Below are 21,034 nucleotides of genomic sequence, written 5' to 3'. Positions count from 1 at the left end.
GCACATACTTTGAGCTTCCTGTTGGACTAGTAGGTATTGTAGGCATAAACGCAGGCAGAGTGGTGGGGACATCTGAGAGGAAAATGACATGTTCTGGGAACCCTGATTGAACTTTAGAGTTTATGATGGGAGAGAGGCTGGTGAGATGAGGACTTGAGCTTTATCCTGTAGCTGGAGATGTTTTTTACGTGTCTACCGTGATCAGATTTGAGATTTAGAATGGTCATTCTGGAGCCACGTGAAGGATGGACCAGGGGTGTTGAGAAGATGGAGCCTGGTAGGCCAGGGGATGCCGCCCCTGGAGAGCAGGAGGGAAGCTCAGAGTGCTGAGTGCAGCCAGGCAGGGACTCTGGGGTGGTGACGGGGGAACAGACTCATGAGGGAGTTAAGGCAGAAATTGGTGACTGGATGCACAGGTTAAAAAAGAGAATATTTGGGTAATTATTAGCTTTCTTGCTGAGGTAACTGGTCATAAAGCTGTGATTAAGGAAAGATGGTATTGACAACTTGAGTGCAACCTTGTCAGTTGGAATCACTGCTGTATCCTCTTCCACATCTACAGCAGTGTGCCCGAGTCATGGGAGGAACTAAAAATGTCTGTGATAAAAGAGTTAAGAAAAAAGAGATTTGTAGATGGGACTAAAGGTGAGTCCAGTTGGCGACATCCATGTATAAACACCTAATAGACAATAAAACAATAATAATAATAATAATAATAATAAGTCATTGTAACAAGGACTGTAAACTGTCACAATTTAGAGGGCAATTTGGCAATATGTATCAAAAATCTTAAAATGAGCATATTTTTGCCTAAGAATATATCCTTTAACAAAATAGCCACAATTATGCACAATGATGTACTTTAAGGTAATTCACAATATATGGAAGGATGAAATAGACATAATATAATCAATGTTAGCTTATTGTTTAAATACAGTACAGTATAATCCATGTACCCAGCAAACAATGACACCTATCTATATTTAATGCTATGAAAGAATACCTATTACAGAATTTAAGTGAAAAATTGAGATTACTCAAAGAAGATGGCTGATAATCCCATTTTTGGGGAGTAAAAAGATATACCCCCAAATAGTAACAGTAATTATTGGTGGTATGATCATGGGTGATTTTTATTATTTTCTTCCACTGTTTTACATTTTCTGCAGTGAATGTCTACTGCCTTTATAATAAGAGAATAGACATCAATTGTTAAAAGTAATAGGTATCTTGAGCCCAGGAAGCCAAGTTTTTCCATAAATTCACTGTGGGAGTGCAGTTGGGGCATGCTGACGCCAGCATCTAAGGGATGAGTGAAAGTCCTAAAGGAAAGATGGAAAGAGGTAAGAGAAATCTAAATGAAAGCAGAGTCAGAAAAGTCCCCAGAAGTGAGATTAGCTCTACGCCCTTAAATGGCAGAAGGGCCGAGCGAGGAAAAGACTTGTGTTACAGGAAAGGTAGTTTGGAGGTCATGGACGGGAGTCCCTTCAAGGTAAGAAAAGCAGCCGTGGAGAGAGCTGCTGTGGACAGAGCGGGAGTGGAGGACGTGGAGACAGAAAGAAAGGAGAGGACTTTGAGGACCTTCGGCGGAGAGGGGAGGAGCGCGACTGAGCCGTGCGAGCAGGGCGGGCCGCGGGGGTGACAGTCGGGAGCCCTGTGACATGCCGCCTTGTCCCATCTCTCTCCTGGGCGGGAAGGCTAGATGATCTGGATGGAGCCCCTGCGCTGCATGATGTACCTGTGCTCCCCCAGGCTCCGCAGCCTGCAGGAGCTGGAGGAGCGCCAGATGCACCTCTCCGACATCGCGTCCCACGACCCCACCAGGGACCTCATCCTCCTCAACCAGCAGCGCCTGGCGGAGATTGAGCTGTCCAACCAGCTGGAGAGGAAGAAGGAGGAGCTGCGGGTCCTCTCCACGCACTTGGCCGCAGAAAAAAGGAAGACCGAGACCTTGCTGTACGCCATGCTGCCTGAGCACGTAGCCAACCAGCTGAAGGAGGGCAGGAAGGTAGCCACAGGTGAGGGGTGCCTGGCCCCGCACAGGGCACCTTGATGGCTGGGGGCACCCGCTCTGAAACCAGGAGGATCAGGGTTTGGAGTCTGTCTCCATCGCTTGTTAGCAACTGTGGTCTTGGACTCATTACTTAAGCTCCATAGCCTAGCTTTCTTCTTTCTACCTTGAGAATAATAATACAGTGACCATATAGGGTTTTTCACCACAATTGGAAATGACGTGGTAATGAAAGTGTCAGTGGCTCAGTCGTGTCTGACTCTCTGTAACCCCATGGATTGTAGCTGGCCAGGCTCCTCTGCCCATGGAATTCTCCAGGCAAGAATACTGGAGTGGGCAGCCCTTCCCTTCTCCAGGGGATCTTCCCAACCCAGGGATGGAACTCAACCCAGGTCCTCAGCATCCAGGTCTCCCGCATTGCAGGCAGATTCTTCACTGTCTTGAGCTACTAGGGAAGCTGATACATTCACACTAAATAAATAAAGGGATGTCCCTAAGGACCATTCTGGGAGAGCAAGCTTTTTCTAGAGGGAAGAAGGCCATGTTTATTCCAAACTCACTTTCTTTTGGTCACCAGCGAGTGTTCATTTCACCAGGCAAGCATGGGAAGCTGAGTGCCAGGGTGCTGTCCTGGGTGCTGGGACTCAAAGAAGCTTATAGGCTTGTGAGTTTGACTGGTACCTACAGAATACATTAATGGGGATGACCGAAAAAAAGGAAATTTATGTGCATTAAGGAGAAGTTATCTTGCCAGGATCTCTGTTAGATAGGTTATATATGCTCTCTCATTTAATTTTCTGAACATTTCCAGAAGGGAGGTGTTATTAGCTAAAATGGTGGAGCAAGTTCACTCCAGTTTATGAGTAAAAGAGCAGGAAACCCATCAGAAGTCCATTTAACTACAAATTTCGTCCTTCTTTCCCCACCATGGAAGTTACTCTGGAAACATAGATAACACAGAAATTCATGGTTTATGAATGTCAGAAGAGAAAGAGACAGGGGTTAGGTATGGGGGTGAAGGCTGATATATAGAGTGTGGCACCTGAGTTGGGCTGCCTTGAATTCTGCAAAAAAAAAAAAAAAAAAAAAGGAAAGGCATTTCAAGAGAACGGCACAGCAAGAGTCAAGGTAAGGCACTCCGAGGGTAAACACGGCAGGGTGTTGTACCGGGCACACAGGGGTACATGGTGGAGGGTTGCCTGCTGAGTTCTGAGCGGGTGCACCTCTGGGAATAATCTCCCCTCCATGGAAGTTTCCCTTCGTGTCTCCTGTGGTTCAGGCTTTGCTTTAACTCACTGACCTCTCTGTAAGCCAGTGCCCACCCAGACCATCCTGACATTCCCTGGTGGTCTGCACACCCTATTAAGTGTTTGCCCTCTGTCTGCTTCCCTAAACTAGGCACTCCTTATGGGCAAGGACCCCTGTCTGCTTCATATCACACGATTCCACCAGCATGATGGCCATCTCTATAGACAAGCGACAGATGTCTGGTGGGTGGATGGTGAATGGTGATGTGGACCTGGCTCCTTCTCCCTGCGCCACGGTCAAATTTGGTTCCTAAAGGCTACTTGAATCCAGAATTAAAAGAATTGTTATTCTACATCCTTGGCTCTGACACCTGGTTTATGTTGCAGGAGAATTTAAAACCTGCACGATTCTCTTCAGTGACGTGGTGACGTTTACGAACATCTGTGCTGCCTGCGAACCTATCCAGATAGTGAACATGCTGAATTCAATGTACTCCAAGTTCGACAGGTTAACCAGCGTCCATGAGGTCGACAAGGTAAGCGTGTGGTGCCCTGGGCTGTGTGTGTCCCTGTGTACCAGGGCAGGGCGCGTACCTGGTGTTGGGTCTTCATTTTTCCTCTCCCCTCACTAGTCTAGGGTTTGGTGTGGATGCCAGAGGGGATGTGAGGAAGAGCTAAAAATTTAAAATTTTCAAAAATCCTTCTATACTGCCCAATGCTAAGCTTGCCTTCAAGAGGCATACTGTTTTCCCAGAGAATACTATGCCTTCATTTCAGCAGCAAGTCTAACCTAAATGTGTATCTAATATATAGCATTACATGTGGATCTAATAGACAGCTTCATCCTCTCTGGGACTTGCCTCTGCCAAAAGCAGACAGAACTTTTGGCAGAAAGACTCTTTGTGACTCCAGGGACTGTAGCCCACCAGACTCCTGTCCATGGGATTTTTCAGGCAAGAATACTGGAGTGGGTTGCCATTTCCTTCTCCAGGGGCAGGGGGGCGGTCTTCCCAACCCAGGGATCACACCTGGTTCTCCTGCATTTGCAGGCAGGTTGTTTACCAGAGAATGACAAAAAAAAAAGTAGTGTTATATTTAGCGCATTAAGAAAACCCTCTGAATTCTCTCCTATTTCCCCCCTTATAGGTGGAAACAATAGGAGATGCTTATATGGTGGTGGGGGGTGTACCAGTGCCTGTTGGAAGCCATGCTCAGAGGGTAGCGAACTTTGCCTTGGGGATGAGGATTTCTGCAAAAGAAGTGATGAATCCTGTTACCGGAGAACCCATTCAGGTAAAGAGCAACCGAGTTCTTTGCTTAATACAAGTTACCTCACACAATATAGTAGAATTCTATTAGTCTGCTTGGATGGCTCCTGGGTATGTGACAGTAATTAAAATGGATCATTTCTCCCAACTCGTCTCTTCTTTTGCATACATTAAAGTAACAGATATTAGGGTGTTATTGCCTCTGCTGCTGCTGCTAAGTCGCTTCAGTCGTGTCTGACTCTGTGCGACCCCATAGACAGCAGCCCACCAGGCTGCTCTGGGATTCTCCAGGCAAGAATACTAGAGTGGGTTCCCATTTCCTTCTCCAGGTTATTGCCTCAGCTTCTCTCAAAATTGAGAAGAGGCTTCAGAGTTCAGGGTTATGATGGGGTTAACGCAGGCTTCCTTTGTCCCTAACCCTGGCTTAGTGGATTTCCATCCTTAGGAAGCCAGCTCGTTTCCAATTCTGCCTTTTTGCTCGAGCATTTTCAACAAGTGGTTCAGGTTGACTAAACAGCCAACTTCTCTTTGCTTAGGGAAGTTGTGTATCCGACATGCCGTCTGACGGGTTCGAAACTCAGGCTGAGGTGCGAAACTGCCTGCAGCCAGCAGGCCAGACACCGTGGTGTTGTAAGATATTCACAATAGCTTTCCCTCCAGCACGTGGCCACGAGCGAGACATCTGCTTGCCTTTCTCACTGGAACACAGGAAACTGCTTTTCCAAGTATGGAAGTTTGTTCACACTGTAAAAGTTGGACGCTTTTGATGATGAAAAGTAAATGCCGTCTTCTGTCTGCTTGGCTGAGCCCAGTGGTCCCGAGGTGGTTTGGAACAGAGTCTCTGTCCTCTAAAAAGCGAAGTCCCTTTGCAGCTCCTGTCAATCAGATCTGTGCAAACAACTAAACAGCCAGCTAAAAACAAAGCCGGCTATAAGATGGAGTAGGCTTTTCCCTAGTGATAGCCCCTGTATAGGGGATTCTGAGATGTGCCACATTCGCCATCACCTTAATGATTTAGAGGCTGAGAAGCACTGCAGGTACTGGCAGTGGTGTCTGTGGCAGTCTTCAGAGCAAAAGCTGGTCACACGTCACGTCCGTGATACCGGCCTATTGCAAACACACAGAGACAGCTGTTGTATAAAATCCCCAATGTCATAAATAAAAAATCAGGAAGGGAGATAATGAGAAGAGAAGTGACAAGAAGGTCAGAAATGAGATAAGTGTTTTCGTTAAAGAATTCTAACGAAAGCCATGCACACATTTGTGCATGCTAAATCCTTTCGGTCGTGTCCAACTCTGTGTGACTCTATGGACTGTAACCCCCAGGCTCCTCTGTCCATGGGATACTCCAGGCGAGAATACTGGAGTGGGTTGCCATGCCCTCCTCCAGGGGATCTTCCTGACCCAGGGGTCGGACCTGCATCTCTTATGTCTCCTGGACTGGCAGGCAGGTTCTTTACCATTCACTTCAGTTCAGTTCAGTCGCTCAGTCGTGTCCGACTCTTTGCGACCCCATGAATCGCAGCACGCCAGGCGTCCCTGTCCGTCACCAACTCCCAGAGTTCACCCAGACTCACATCCATCGAGTCAGTGATGCCATCCAGCCATCTCATCCTCTGTTTTCCCCTTCTCCTCCTTCCCCCAATCCCTCCCAGCATCAGAGTCTTTTCCAGTGAGTCAACTCTTCACATGAGGTGGCCATAGTACTGGAGTTTCAGCTTTAGCATTATTCCTTCCAAAGAAATCCCAGGGCTGATCTTCAGAATGGACTGGTTGGATCTCCTTGCAGTCCAAGGGACTCTCAAGGGTCTTTTCCAATCTTTACCATTAGCGCCACCTAAAAACCTCCAGTGAAAGCCACTGAAGAATACGGAAAATACATTGTTCTGTAAATAGAGTGTTTGTGAAAAGGCATGGCAACAGAGATGGTAATAGTGCTACACCGATATGATTGAAAATGAACAATGAATTCCTGGAAACTTGCATAGTGGACTTACCAAGGGGGGGAAAAAAAAGAGGAAAAGATGTTATCAATTCTAAGGATAGAAATAGGGAATAGGGACTTCCCTGGTGGTCCAGTGGCTAAGACTTCGTGCTCCCAGTGCAGGGGGCCCGGGTTCAATCCCTGGTTAGGGAACTAGATCTCACATGCAGCAACTAAAGATCCCATATGTGCAACTAAGACCTGGCGTAGCCAAATAAATAAATATTAAAAAAACAAGAATAGTGACATAGGAGCCTCATTAAATATCTATCAGAAACTGCATATCATGTGAGTTTATTTAAGGAAGTAGAGGAAAGGGCTGGAGACATCCTCTCCCTTAAGAAAATGGTGCTGTTACTTCTACAGTTTTAAAATTAATACTCATTGAGCTCTTTCATTCTGTCACTTGTAAAGCCTATAATCCACATTTGCTGAGGTCACCCTTGCATGAAAGTAAGGTGCTTTAAAGGATTCAGAGAAACGAGTTTAAAATCTTATTTTAAAGAAAAGAAAATCTGGCATGGAAAGATGAAAAGACAAGTAAACCTGATTGGGATGTAGAAAGCGGCAAGAGAATTCTGTTTCCACGTGCACGCTCAGTTGTGTCCGACTCTTTATGACCTCACGGACTGTGGCCCACCAGGCTCTTCTGTTCATGGGATTCTCCAGGCAAGAATACTCGAGTGGGTTGCCATGCCCTCCTCCAGGGGATCTTCCTGACCCAGGGAATGAACCCAAGTCTCTTTGTGTTTCCTGCACTGAGGGCAGATTCTTTACTGCTGAGCCACTGGAGTAGTTAAAAAAAATCACATAGCAAAGAAATAGAAATGAACCAAATTCCAGAAAGTGGCAAGACCTTTCAAGAGGACACCCACGATGGTTCTTCCCCAGGAGACAGTAGAAGAAATAAGCCACCAAAGGGGAGACTAAGACGAAACCCACCTAAAGTTTAGTGACATTTTCATGGCCACCTTGGAGCTGGAATGACGGGTTAGAATCCCAAACAGCTCGACTTTGATAAGTTCTAGCCACAGAGTCTCTACCCACTTACCAATATCTTCCCCACAGATCTTCACAAATGCATAGGTTCATTCGGTCAAAGGCTATGCATAGGGGAGGAGACCTGAGAGAGAGCTCCAGTTCCAGAGGTATATGGGGCCTTCCCCAAACACAAGTTGCTGGCCCATGGAAGAGTATTGTTAGGGAAAGAGAACCATGACACATTACTCCAAGGTACGTATGAAACTCATATGCTGATGCTTTAATCCCTGCTACCTCATGAAGGTGACTGAATTGGACTGCATTGGCAGACAGGGCCGTATAAGAGGTGAACACATCAAAATCAGGCTGTTAGGGTGAGTTCTACTCCAATCTGACTGGTGTCCTTAATAAGAAGAGAAATCTGGAGACAGGAAGAGATAGCAAGGATGTGTACACACAGGGAAGAGACTGAGAGAACACAGCAAAAAGGCAGCCAGCTGCAAGCCAAGGAGAGGGACCTGAGGATCAAACTGGCCGACACCTTGATCTTGCATTTCCAGACTTCAGAGCTGTGAGAAAGTACATGTCTGTTGTCTAGACCACTCAGTTGTGGCATTTTCTTGGCTCCAGCAGACTAATATATTCATCAAAAATTTAGATGTCTGCTTATTAAGGAAAAATGTATATATAAAGTCACAGAATGGGAAAAAATATTTGTCCTTATGATTCAAGAGTTCCATTTCTAGATATTTTCCTAAGAAAAATGAAAAATGTATGTCCACAAAAAGATCTGTATGAGAATGTTCATAACAGCTCCAAATGGGAAATAACCTAAATGTTCGTGAAGAGAAGACTGGACTAATACATTGTGATGTAATTCTTACAACAGAATAGTATTTAGCAGTAAAAGAATGAACTGCTGATACATATAATGTGGGTGAATCTCAAAAACATGGATTTTGATAAATGAAGTCTGATACAAAACAGAATATGCTACCTGACTTCATGTACATGAAGTTGGAGAACAGGAAAATTCCTCTTGGGGCGAGGAAATAAGAAAGTGGTGACCTCTGCAGGGAGAGATGGAACTTAACTGGAAAGGGGACAAGATAATTTTGCAAGGTGATGAAGACAGTCTGTGTTTGATTTTGATTGGTGGCTCAGGGGTATTTGCCAAACTGGTGGAGCTAAATACCTTGAAGTCTTTTTTATTTTATGTAAATTATACCTCAACTTAAGAGTAAAAGTAAGGGTATTTGATGGTCCCTTTTCAGTCAGGTTCTCTCTGTGCAGATCAGAGTGGGGATCCACACGGGACCAGTCTTGGCAGGTGTCGTGGGGGACAAGATGCCGCGGTACTGCTTGTTTGGTGACACTGTGAACACAGCCTCTCGGATGGAAAGTCATGGGCTTCCCAGCAAAGTGCATCTCAGCCCCGAGACCTACAGGTACCGCTTATTCATGCCTCTCTTTGCCCCTTCTTCTTCCAGAAGGTACAGAGTGCCTCACAGCCATCAGATGGGGGCAGTATACTTCCAGCCATGCTTACAGGGGACCTTGAGGCAGACAATTAATGTTGTTGAGCCTCTTCCATTAGATAATTTTTCCTCTCAAAGAACATGTGGTCCAGTTCAGGAACTGACAAATTATAGTCAAGGGCTGTTAACTCAGCCATTGCTTGTTTTTGTAAATAAAGTTTTATTGAAACCCAGCCGGGATCTTTATCTGCATCTTATCCATGGCTGCATTCATGCTACCACAGCAGAGCTGAGTCGTTGTGACAGAGACCGTGGTACCTTAAGCTGAAAATATTTCCTATCTGGTCTTTTATGAAGAAAAAAAGTTTGCCGACCCCTGGTGTAGTGCAGGAAGAAAGAAATATTCACAGATAATTATTTTTAAAGTGTGAGAAGTGCAGTGGTCACTATATGCATGAAACAATACTTACAGTTTCCTGAGAACTTGTTAGAGGCCACATTCTCTAAGTTCGTCAACATAAGTAAGTAAGTGTTAGTCGCTTAATCATGCCTGACTCTTTGTGACCTGATGGACTGTAGCCCATGAGGCTCCTGTGTCCATGAGATTTTCCAGGCAAGGATACTGGAGTGGGTTGCCATTTCCTTCTCTAGGGGATCTTCCTGACTCAGGGATCTAACCTGCGCCTCCTGCACTGCAGACAAATTCTTTACTGGCTGAACTACAAGGGAAGCCCTCATCAACATATGTTAGTCCATTTACTGTGGCAACAACCCTATGAAGATATACTATTATCGTTCACATCTACAGATGAGAAAAAAAAATCAGGCACAAAGAGGTAATTCACTCGCTTCAGGTCACAAGTTGGCTAGGAAGGAAAATGGCCTGGATATAACCCAGGGAGTCAGGCTTTAACCATCCATTCCCATGCCTATGGGAATTATTGTGTGTTGTGGGGCATGGGAGCCCAGCCCAGTAAGGAGATTCTGTGTGGAGAAGGGAGTTTCCTGAGCTGGGTCTTGAACATGGAGTTCCAGAGCAGAGTTTAGCCCAAACTGGGATATTGGAGTGAATATCCGGCAGTACAAACACAGACGTAGAATAAGGGCAGAGAACTACAAATGATCTAGCATTGCTGGGGTGGAAGCTGTGAGGCAGAAAGTGGGGAGAGCTGTGTGTGCCTACCTGAGGGGCAGGGCTCACACCAACGGTGAAGAGTGTGAGCCCCTAAGGAGTGTGAGCTTGGACACAATGGCAAGGTCAGGGTCCTGCTTGACACTGACCACTCAAGGCTGTGTAAGGGCAGATTTGCGCATCAGGAGATGGGAAAGACAAGACTTGTTAGGAGTTTGGTTTGAACCAGAACATTCGTTGGTAGGAATCTGAGGATAAAATCAATTAAATTTGGTAATTGCTAAAATGGGAGCTGAGAAAGAGGGAGGAGCCTTGACTATCTCCCAGGTCTCCATCCTGGGCAACTCGGGCCTGAATCTCATCATCTGAGATGCGACAAGGGAGAGGGATTCCCATCTAGGAGGTAGATGATGATCTCAGGTTTGGAAGTATTGAATAAAAGGAACTGGGAAGCATCTAGAGAGAGGTGGCATTAACTCGCTGGGTGAGATTTGGAGTCAGGCTGTTGGTTGGGGAACCAGACTTGGAGTAATAACACAGAGGTGGTAATTAAACCATGAGAGTTGGTGAGATCACCTGCAGAGGGATGCCATGTGAGAAGGACAATGGGAAGAACATTTCACTGGCAGATGGAGGAAGGAGTCATGGAAAAGGCAGGAGAAGCAAGCAGAGAATTCAGGAAGAGAAGCACCCTTCTGGCTATTTTTATGGAGGAAGAATGGAACAAAAATATCAACTATAATTGGGCTTCCCTGGTGGCTCTCTGATGGATTCCATGGCAAGGAGTGAAAAATAGTCAGAGGTTTGGATACATTATCAGAAGTTAACTGTGGTCAATGAGGGGTGGGGGAATGAATAGACACTGGATTGTGGGTTGAAGGATAAAAGGAACGAGCATTTGTATGGCATTAAAGCAGATGAACAAGTAAGAAGATTTTTACTTCTATTTAGGATGGAAGAGACCTTAGCAAGCTGGTTAGGCTTAGGGGAGGAGGCAAATGGAGAGGGAGCTGAAGATCAAAGAAGAGGTGGTCTGGGGGCTGGGCCTTGAGGAGGTGGGAATGGATTTTGGGTGGGTGCCCTTCAACAAGATACTTCAACCTCTGAAGTTGGAGGAAAGGGCAGGTGTGATCAATGGGATGAGAAGGCGCAGGGTCTCGGCTCTGAGGGTTCCAGTTTGTGGATAGATCAGGTCACAAAGTGGGCTTCGCTGGTGGCTCAGTGGTAAAGAATCTGCCTGCAATGCAGGAGACACAGGTTCAATCCCTGGGTTGGGAAGATCCCCCGGAGGAAGGCACAGCAACTCACTCCTGTATTCTTGCCTGGAGAATCCCCATGGACAGAGGAGCCTGGTGGGTTACAGTCCATAGAGTTGCAAAGAGTCAGACACGACTGAGCAGGTAAACAAGTCACGCAGTAGGATTATGGTCAGCAGCATGTGGGCGAGGAGCTCAGGTGCCTAATGAGGGGATGTGAGGAGCCTGGTGAAGGTCTGAAATCTCCACGAAACCAGCCAAAGCCAAGGACAAGGGAAGACTGATGAGTGCTAAGCCCTGGCTGAGGCAGCTAACTGCGAATTGGACGCGATGTTAGTCTGCACTGGTTTGTGGTGTGTCTTTGGCATCTCTCCACAGCCAGTAAATGCATAAACACGTGCAGTTTCCTAGTCACTCTGTAGCCCTGTCTCTTTGCACGGGCCCCTCCCTGTTCACTTGGGTCTCAGACTTCTCCTCGCACATCATCCTGCCCATTGCAGCCCACTCTCGAGTCACAGCTCTGTGACCTGGGGCATTTTTTTTTTTTTTTCTCTTCTCTGTGCAGAGCCCTGGAGAATCAAGGGTTTGAAATAACTGAGCGGGGTGAAATCAAAGTGAAAGGGAAAGAGAAGATGACTACCTACTTTCTGATCCGAAACCTGAAGGCCTCAGAGGATGAGATCATGGGGAAACCTCAGGCTCGGCTTGATTCCGAGGGTAAGCAAGAAAGAGAAGCCTCATCAATACTCCTATTGGATGTTTTTTCCACTAACAACTTCGGCTCCATTTAGTGGGCTTCCCTGGTGGCTCAGTGGTAAAGAACTCGCCTGCCGATGCAGGAGATGCAGGTTCAATCCCTGGGTCAGAAAGATCCCCTGAAGAAGGAAGTGGCAGCCCACTCCAGTGTTCTTGCCTGGTGAATCCCATGGACAGAGGAGCCTGGCAGGCTACAGTCTATGGGGTTGCAAAGAGTCACACGACTTAGCAACTGAAGAACAGCAACAAACGTATTTGAGGGCCAGCCTGGGTGCCATCCCGCCCACCCCCAGGCTATGACCTTCTACTCAGTCACAGCCCCTGACGAGTCATGTGACCATTGCGCCTGAATCCTCTCTTGCTGACGCACCTAGCCTCAAGAGTCCCGCATGCGTTCATTTTTAAGGCTCTTCCCTGTCTAAGAAAGGGGCTTTCCCCCTCAGCCTCTCCTGCAGCTGGGGGAGGATTTCAGAGCCTCCCTCTGCTCCTCAGCCTCCAGGGAGGCTCCAGACAGGGTTCCTCTTCACGCACTGGAAGGTTCCACCTTCCCCATTGTCTGCTGGCTTCCAAAACTGGGAAGAAAGATAAAATCTGTGACTCACCTTGTTCCAGGAATGGCCAAGAGGATGAGTTTAGGTTAAAGCTAATCCAGTAGGCAAAGCTTCCTGAACGTCTGAAGCAAACTCGTGAAGGAAATGCATTCATTCTGATTGGAACTAATCTTTAGTTGGTCCTGGCGCCTACAGAGAAAAGTCTCTGAATCCACAGGTTCCCATTTATGTAGCTCATTTATGCGGGAGGTCACTTGGGGATGCATGAATTACGGTTCCTATTTTTAAAAGTGGGGTTATACCAATGGAGAGATGGGAATTTAGAACTGTTTCAATGGCTTTGGTGGGGCTGTCATTCTAATACCAGCTCACTTTAGTGTGCCTGGGCGCTGTGATTGATTTTGGCCACATTTTGTTGCTGGAGACACTTGAGATAGAAAGATCTAAATGAAAAAGTAGAAAGAGTTTTGGTTAATAAAGACCAGGAGGTACCCTAATTAGAGTTTCTGAATTTCTAGGTTCTGGGTGCCTCACCCACCTACAACATCTGTCCTTCTCACCAGCACGTCCTCCCCGAAGGATGGAGGGCTGTACGGGATAAACAGACTAGGTGTATCTGGCTCAAACCATGGACCACTTCTTTCCATTTTCTCCCTGTGGGGGCGCTTGAGCTGGAAAGTTGAGAAACAGGATTCTAGTACCTGGTCTGGGCCAGTAGAATCCAACCCACTTTCAGTTCTGAGCTGGAAACAAAACAGGAATGAGTAAAGGGTCTCTTGGTTGCAGATCTCATGATGGACCCAGAAAAAGAGGAAGAGAGGATGTGAAAAGAGGGAAGGGGACAGCTCCTCCCAGACCCCAAACAGCGTGTGGGTATAAAATGGGAAAAGGCACTCTTTGGGCATAGGTAGTCCCCAGACATGGCTTATAATAGAGGAAAGTCACCCTTTCTTCTAGGTGAATGCCAGCCCCAGCCAAACCTCTGGTTAGGAATCTCTGTGCAGAGAAACACAACCCTGTGTGTGGAAACCAGAAGCAGGGGGATCTCCACCTCTTCTAATTTTCACGCTTCTCTGTATCTCCCTCACCTTTCCTCCCATTAGCCTAGAATTTCTGATGCTGAGCCTTGGTTGTCAGCCTCTGGGGTGTCTGCCCCTCCTATCCCCACCAGAAACAGAAAGACTGGGGTCCCTCAGGAAAGACCCCATGCTGACACTGCTCGGGGTCTGGGGGGACTCGAGAATGTGACCCCTTAACCTCCAGGGGCAGTGGGAGTTTCCCTCTCATGGCCAGATAGGGTTGGACTGGAGGCGTCTCCAGTGTGCAGTGGGGGAGGGGTCTGGGCACCCTCCATGTCCTGTGTGTGTGTTTAGGGGGTCCCCAGGGGCTCAAAGAAAGGCCCCACCTTGACCCGCACTCACAGCCTTTCCCCTCACGCCTTTTTTGCAGAAGCAAGTGATCAGGGAAGTCAGGATGGCAAGACTCTGGCTGTCATGAGGTATGTGGACAGCTGGCAGCTGCACAAGAGTGACGCAGCCTGTGCTAAGTACCCCAGATGGCTGCAGAGGCCCCCAGACTGCCCTGGGCCAGAGGCCTGGCCCAGGGGAGGGGAAAGGGCCAGAGAGAGGCCCCTGGGTGGGATGCTTCTGATGGTTGTTCTCTATGTTTTGAGCAAGTTTTTCTCTATGCTCCCCACCCTACCCGCCTCCCCATCCCAAGTGTCCCAAGTAGGGGCCCCCTCATTCTGAAAGGGCCCTCGCTGCTCAGAAAAGCTTATTAGTCCCCATGAACCCACAAAATGAGGTTTCTCCGGACATGGTGCCCTCCATACAAATCACGTTATATGTCAGTCACATGGCTAATCCCCTAAGAGGTGGGAAGCTTGAATTTCAGAATGGTTATATGATTTATTGAAGGTCCCACAACCAGAGAGTGGGTGAAGCTGGACTCGCCCCTCAGGCTGTCTGTCTGGGGCAGACCATGGGCGCCCTCCTGTGGGAAAGCAGGCAGTCAAAGCCCCCAGGCAACTGTTCTTGGACTTCTTGGCTTCAGGACGGCCATGTTTCTGTCAGATCCTCTGGGCCCCATGTGAATGGATTTCTGATTGTTGGGTGTGAATAGCGGAGGTGTGAACAAGGAACGGCCCCCATGCTGTGGGTGAATGGGAAACGGTGCTGTGTAAGCCAGAGGCTCGGAGGAATGAAGACCCAGCCCCGGGCTCCTCTGTGGGCATCATCACGGTAAGGGCTCCTGTCAGGAGCCACCCATCTGTCAGGACTCCCTCTGAAGGTCAGGCTGTTGGGCCTCGCTCCCTCAGAGACCCCTCTGTTCCCCAATCTCAGGACTCCAGTCGAGGCCCTCCTCACCGATCACGTCTGCTGTCAGCCTGGGTGTCAAATGTGGGAATGCTCTCTGGTGGCTCATATTCCCCTTGCTCTGGGCTCCGAGGCCTCACCTGTGAAAACCCTGGCTCCTGAAGATCCTCTCAGGGCCTGGTCAGCAGCCCCCGGGGCTGCACGGGTGAGGAGCTGCCCCCCAGAGTCCTGAGGCCAGCTGAGAGGTGATGCCCGCCTACCCCCAGCCATCTCTACGGAGGGGGGCCTTGGTGACCCCCTGGGGTTGGGGGGGGTGGGGCAGTCAGTGCAGGAGACGCTTCAGCAGGACCCAGGCTGCACCCAGGACCTCATTTCCTCATTTGCACGTCAATGACACGCTTTTCTCTCCCTCCCCACTCGGTATTTGGGTGTTAGATGCGTCAGTGGAGAGACTCCCCAGAGCAATTAAACGGGAGTATTGAGCCGGAGAGAAAATCTTGTGTATTTGACTCGGAGATTTAAGCAACCACCTTTCAGTATTGACTGAAAAATTGGCCTTCCAGCTGCCCCTGCTGGCAGGCTCTTCTGGCTTCCCTTCAGACCCCTGTTAATGTGTTTTTTTCAAATTTCAGCTTGCTTCAACTTGTGTCCAAGCTGATTCTCCCGACGATTATTATAATGGGTTCCAGGCTGACCCATATACGGCGCTCAGGCAGGGAGCCCAGGCTCCCCCATAAATCATGGGCTGAGGGTGTCCACTCGCCAGGTTCAGGGCACGTTAGGTCAGCTCCGAGGACTTCTTACACCAATTCCTAATTGTCCTGGAGACTTGAGTGCTGAAGGTCTCTCTCCTCACTGAGCTCTTAGCAGTCTGCTTGCTGGGGAGTCTGCCCTCACATTTAACACGCTCCTTCCCGACGGGAAGGACTTTCCACCATACACAAACCCTCCACCCTCCATGGGTAATTCTTGGATGGGTTTGTGGTCACTTGTCAGGGTCTTTGTCCCTGGCTTTACAGAGTCTTGAGAACACAAGGGTCCTTCCCAGACCTGTCCCAGTTGGAGCTGAGGTCCAACTGCTTTGGAGCCAGGCTGACGGACCTGGGCCCTTATTCTCGGCTCCAAAGCTTTTCAGCAGCTTTTCTGAGGCCTTCATAAGCACGGCTGTCACCTTCTCCTGACCCCTTCTGCTGGGGGCTGATGAATAGGCATGGTCATTTTTAACCTCGGGCTTTCTAGAAGTTGAGCTGTTAACCCAGCGATGTTCTAAAGAAGGAAGATCCTGGGAGGTGTAAATGAACTGGCTTTCTGGGTCAGGGCTAGCCTGTAAAGATGCTGGTTGTCAGCTTTGGTGTCACAGATGGGGGTGCAGCGTCAGAGCTGGGGGTGTGGGGAGGCTGTGGGGGGGGGCGTCAGAGTCACCTGTGGTTGACAATGTAGGTGGCAGGGCCTCATGCCGAGTGCTTCCACAGGTCCAGAGCAGGGTGTATCCCACCCTGGTTTCTCTGCCATCTCCCCAGGGCAGTCGGATGAGCTGCCAGGCTTCAGAACCACGGTCACAGTGGCAAGAGCATTAGCCCCTAATCAGAATTCCCAGGTCTGCTCCCAGTAACTATCTGGGTGGCTCTCAGCCATCCTTTTTTGCTTCATTTTTCTCATCTGGAGAGCAGGGGTGATAGAATGCCTGCTTTAGGAGGTTGAGGTCACTTTGAGGAACATGTGAGATGCTGTGTATCATCTGAAAGCTGTAAAGTGCTAAAAAATAAAAAGGTCAAGGATGCCAATTCTTCATCACTTAGGGACTCTATTGTTGAGAATCCTTCCACTTAACAAATAGGTGAGTGTTGGCACAAAACTGTAAGAGATACTACAGGGGTTAAAAAAAGACTAGTCTGCCATACACAGGGAGCTTTAGATCAGCGGGTGTAGCAGAGCCCCATGGAAGTCAGGACCACTGCCCAGCGTGAGGTGTTACAGGGCCAACAATAAGTACAGGAGAGGCTGAGGCACACTGAGGACCTGAGAGCCTCTTGGGGAGGTGCGGGCCTCCCTGGTGGCTCAGATGGCAAACAATCTGCCTGCAATGCAAGAGACCCAGGTTCCATCCCTGGGGTAGAAAGATCCCCTGGAGAAGGGGATGGCAACCCACTCCAGTATTCTTGCCTGGAGAATTCCATGGACAGAGGAGCCTGGCGGGCTACAGTCTATGGGGTTGTAGAAGGTCTGACACAACTGAGCAACTAACACAACAGCGACACCATAGGGAAGGTGCAGGTGATGGCAGGAAAGGGCCGAGCAAGGATGGGGCCTCTGTTCTGATCCCTGGAGAATGCAGGGGCTTCCGGAAGCTGGAGATGTCATTCCTCCAGGGCATGGTCTCTTTTGCTCATGGACAGATGTAGGAAGCAAGTCGGTGGGCGATCCTAGAATGGCAACACTTGCCCTAAATGTGGAAGCTCCATCAAGCCCTTTTTATGAACAGGGTAAAATTCCCTCACCAATGGTGTCTCCCTCCACAAATATTCCCAGAACCCGTGGCTCCTTTCTCTGTCCACACCTACGAACGTTATGGTGTGGTCAGCTTGCCTTTTCCTCAGAGCAGGTCAGTCTCTTGGAACATTAACCCTGATGGAACCAAGGGGGAGGAGATGACATGCCCCCCACATGTGGAGACCCTGGAGAGTAAAAGCCGGGGTGGGAGGAACAGGTGGGACAGGAAGGCCAGCAAGCATCCCTGTGCTGGGAAGGACCAGGACAGGGTCTTGGGGAGACCTGATGGGGTCTGAATTCAGGCTCAAGCCAAACTCCCTCCCCTCAGTGGGGGAGAATCAGGATTGAAACCAAGAAGTGTTTTCCCATATCTGATTCTGTCTAGGAAGTTAGAAACAGATGCAGAAATGCAGACAAGGAATTGTTCTCATTGCAAATGTAAGAATCCCTTCTTGTGACCCCAAGATAATCATATCCTTTATGACTTGCAGAGCCCTGCCTGTAACAACCAGGCGATGACCCAAATCCCGTGTATACTTCCCAAGGCAGCGGCAGTCCCCCAAACTCCACCTCAATATCACTTCCGCACCGCCCTCCCCAGCCAAGTCCACGTTTGACAACATGGCTCGTGTGATGGTTGTTTTCTGAACAGGAAGGTTTCTTCTGCTACTACTCTTTTCATTTAATCCATTCTTAATCTACACTGAAATGGATTTCTGTGCTGCCTTTAATTATTTATCAGGCCATGTTGGTTTGCTCAACTAAGGCTATTTGTTTATTCATTTACATTATGGAAGGAATATTTAATTATTATCTTTTATAACTAGAAAGTGCAGCTAAAACAAAAGAAGAAAACAAAAGCTTCTCTAATTCCATCACCCAGAGAGACTATTGTTAAAATTTTGGTGGCTATTTTCCCAGACTTGAGTGCATGAGGGTATGTGTATATGTGTGTACATATATACTTTTTCTTACAGTCCTGGGATTATCACACAGAGATTGTTTTGTAAATTGGCAGGCCATGAATTTCTTTCCTTTGAACACTTAAACATTTCAAAACATTTCGAATTTTGTATATATATATAAAAATAATGTGCTTGAAATGGTGCACTTATTTTCGCTCCCTGATGCTACACACCAAAAGCTACATTTACTTTATATCCAATGGAAACCCCAATTGTCTTGTCCTTCTGCCGATCTGTACCACTTCTGTGGTGACCTTGATGTTCCGTGAGTCCTGAAGTTGCCTCTGAGTTTTCCAAGGACTCACCTAGTTCATTAAGGTTTGGTATTTAGATTAGAAGATGTACATTGTAATTTTCAATTAGTCAGAACACAAAATTAATCAGGATGCTGCATTTCCTAGCTGTGCACAATAATGAGCCTTCGACTGTAGCAACATGAGGGTCCTACAAGGCAGTCCTTGAGGGCTATGAGCAGTGGTCTCATGGGAACAAAGGATGATGGGTGAGAATTTATCTCAAGTAAACAAGGAAATTCTTCCGCCATCTGGACTGTGGAATTGGATTTGGGTAAAATGTCAAATACATATGTCTAGAGATTCCAAGAGAGTCTTGCAATTCTGTGCTGACCAATTCTCATTTGACATTGTCAGGCAGCATCATTCAAATTGGGCCTGTTTAGCTTTCCATAGGCTTTCTCAGCTCTTTCCCCAACACAGCCCTAGTTTGTCGTCTTGGTCTCATCAATGATCAAGGAGCTTTTCCTCAAGGAGAGAAAGGAAGAGGGGAAAACAGGTTTCATAGGCACAGGAAATGGCAGTAGAAATGGAAGAGGAGGAGGAGGACCACGGTTAAGACATAAGCGAGAAAATGAGACATGTCCAAGTACCATGAGAGAAAACTGTGCTGTGGATGCAAGAAAAGGAAATCAGAAGGGAAAAGATACGTTGTACTTTTTTTTTTTTTTTTTGACAAGAGAAATTAGGTGTTGCATAAAGGGGAAACTAAGAGGTCTGTAAATGTTATTTCCTAGTGTTGAGTTTACTTCCAAGATTATCTGTGAGAGGTTAAGTCATAAAATAGATTATTCATCTTGGTTACAAAAGAAGTCTTGGTGCCATCTCCATGCTGGAGCGCGTTAGACACAGAGCCTGACTGCTGATAGGGAAAGAGACAGTTTTTCTTTGCCGTATTCCCTCTTTTTTTAAAAAAAACAAAAAACAAAACTCCAGCTCCTTCTTGTTCAGTTTTTATCAGGGTAACCGCTACTTTGGGTATAATTACAAAGACACAGAATACATTCTGTGATCACAGTACTATTTTGTGGAGATTTACTCTCGCTGGTTCTCATAACATTTCCATGGGTTGAGTAGGAGACGATGTATGGTCTATGATCCCGTTACAGGGAGGCCCAGGGAGAAACTAGATGGGGAGGGTTCAGCCTTTCCTGGTGCTGATGGGCAACCTGGAGGCTGTGCTACACTTACTAGAAAAAAAAACCAAAACACTACAATTTCTGTCTGTAATCAGTTCCTTTTTTCCTTTACTTGCGATGATGCCCAAACAAAACTGAACTCAGCTTTTTCAAACACACTGTCCTTAACATTTATCCTGAATGTTTCCCTTTTTGAAAAATTCAATTCCTTTTTAAATCATACTTGGGCTTACATGTCAAAGAAAAACAATACTGCAATCAACTCTGTAATTCAAAGTGAAAGGGATAAAGGCTATGTGGAATAATAAAACTAGCAGAGAATTAGCAAAAACAAAGCAAAAATCCCACCCCATATTGGAATAATTTATTTCCAAAGACCATAAAATACTGCTGAGCAGGAGTCAGTCTTTTGCGTGTGTGTGTGTGTGTGTGTGTGTGTGTGGAGGGGGACAGAGTGTGGAGTGGGCTGTACCACAATGCTCAAATGAACCTGTAGTTTATGACATCGTCACTTAGCCAGCTCTGGTCTCAAGCCATACCTTATACAAATGGTGAGTTTGAGGGGTTTATAGACCTTATCAGGTTAGCCCCGGCTTCTGCAGGAGTTAAATACTGCATATGAATCATCACTCAGAGTTGTCCCGGTGACGTGGTTCTAGATCTGCCAGTTTCTCACCTTATCCTGAGCCTGAGCGAGCCTGGGGACAGGTCCAGTCACCCACATTTTTCCACGTGTGTGTCATCACTTACATTCATTAATGACCGGTCCATTAGCAAATGGAACTTGCCGTCTGATGAAAACTGCCCATAGTTTTTAGAATCTAAAAACAGAGGTAATAACGGATCCAGGTTGGGGAGGAAGGGAGACACTGACAGCCCCCAGTGGTGAAGGAAGTCATTCATTCACCTGAGGATAAAAGGCTGGAGACAGAAGCCCCGCCTGCATTTCCTGATTTCTAGACTTATTAGAGCTTCAAATCAAATATAGGAGCCCCTCTGAACTTGAATGTCTCTGGAACAATGATGAGTGTGAAAAAAGAGAGAGAGACAAAGAAATGGAAATGATGAACGACTTTAAAATCTTCAATGTGGACGTTTCCCCAAATGAAATTGCAGGGCAAGCAGGAGATGCATCTCCACCTAGCTAGCTCTTGGTCTCCATTCCTTC

The 21,034-nt window shown here is 47.3% G+C and overlaps 1 protein-coding gene across 1 annotated transcript in view; it reads left to right on the top strand.

Annotated features, from left to right (window-relative positions):
- LOC129624826 (guanylate cyclase soluble subunit beta-2-like) overlaps positions 1 to 21,034 on the top strand; it is a 46,064-nt gene that overhangs the window by 23,902 nt on the left and 1,128 nt on the right. Inside the window, 5 exon segments of the mRNA XM_055543115.1 lie at positions 1,698 to 2,018; positions 3,646 to 3,794; positions 4,405 to 4,551; positions 8,785 to 8,939; positions 11,923 to 12,147. Coding sequence (XP_055399090.1) covers positions 1,698 to 2,018; positions 3,646 to 3,794; positions 4,405 to 4,551; positions 8,785 to 8,939; positions 11,923 to 12,147 — 997 coding nt within the window.

The sequence above is a fragment of the Bubalus kerabau genome, chromosome 12 (genome assembly GCF_029407905.1).
Source record: "Bubalus kerabau isolate K-KA32 ecotype Philippines breed swamp buffalo chromosome 12, PCC_UOA_SB_1v2, whole genome shotgun sequence".
Lineage (NCBI taxonomy): Eukaryota > Metazoa > Chordata > Mammalia > Artiodactyla > Bovidae > Bubalus > Bubalus kerabau.
Note: the sequence above shows the minus strand (reverse complement) of the source record. Positions and strands in the feature narration are given on the sequence as shown.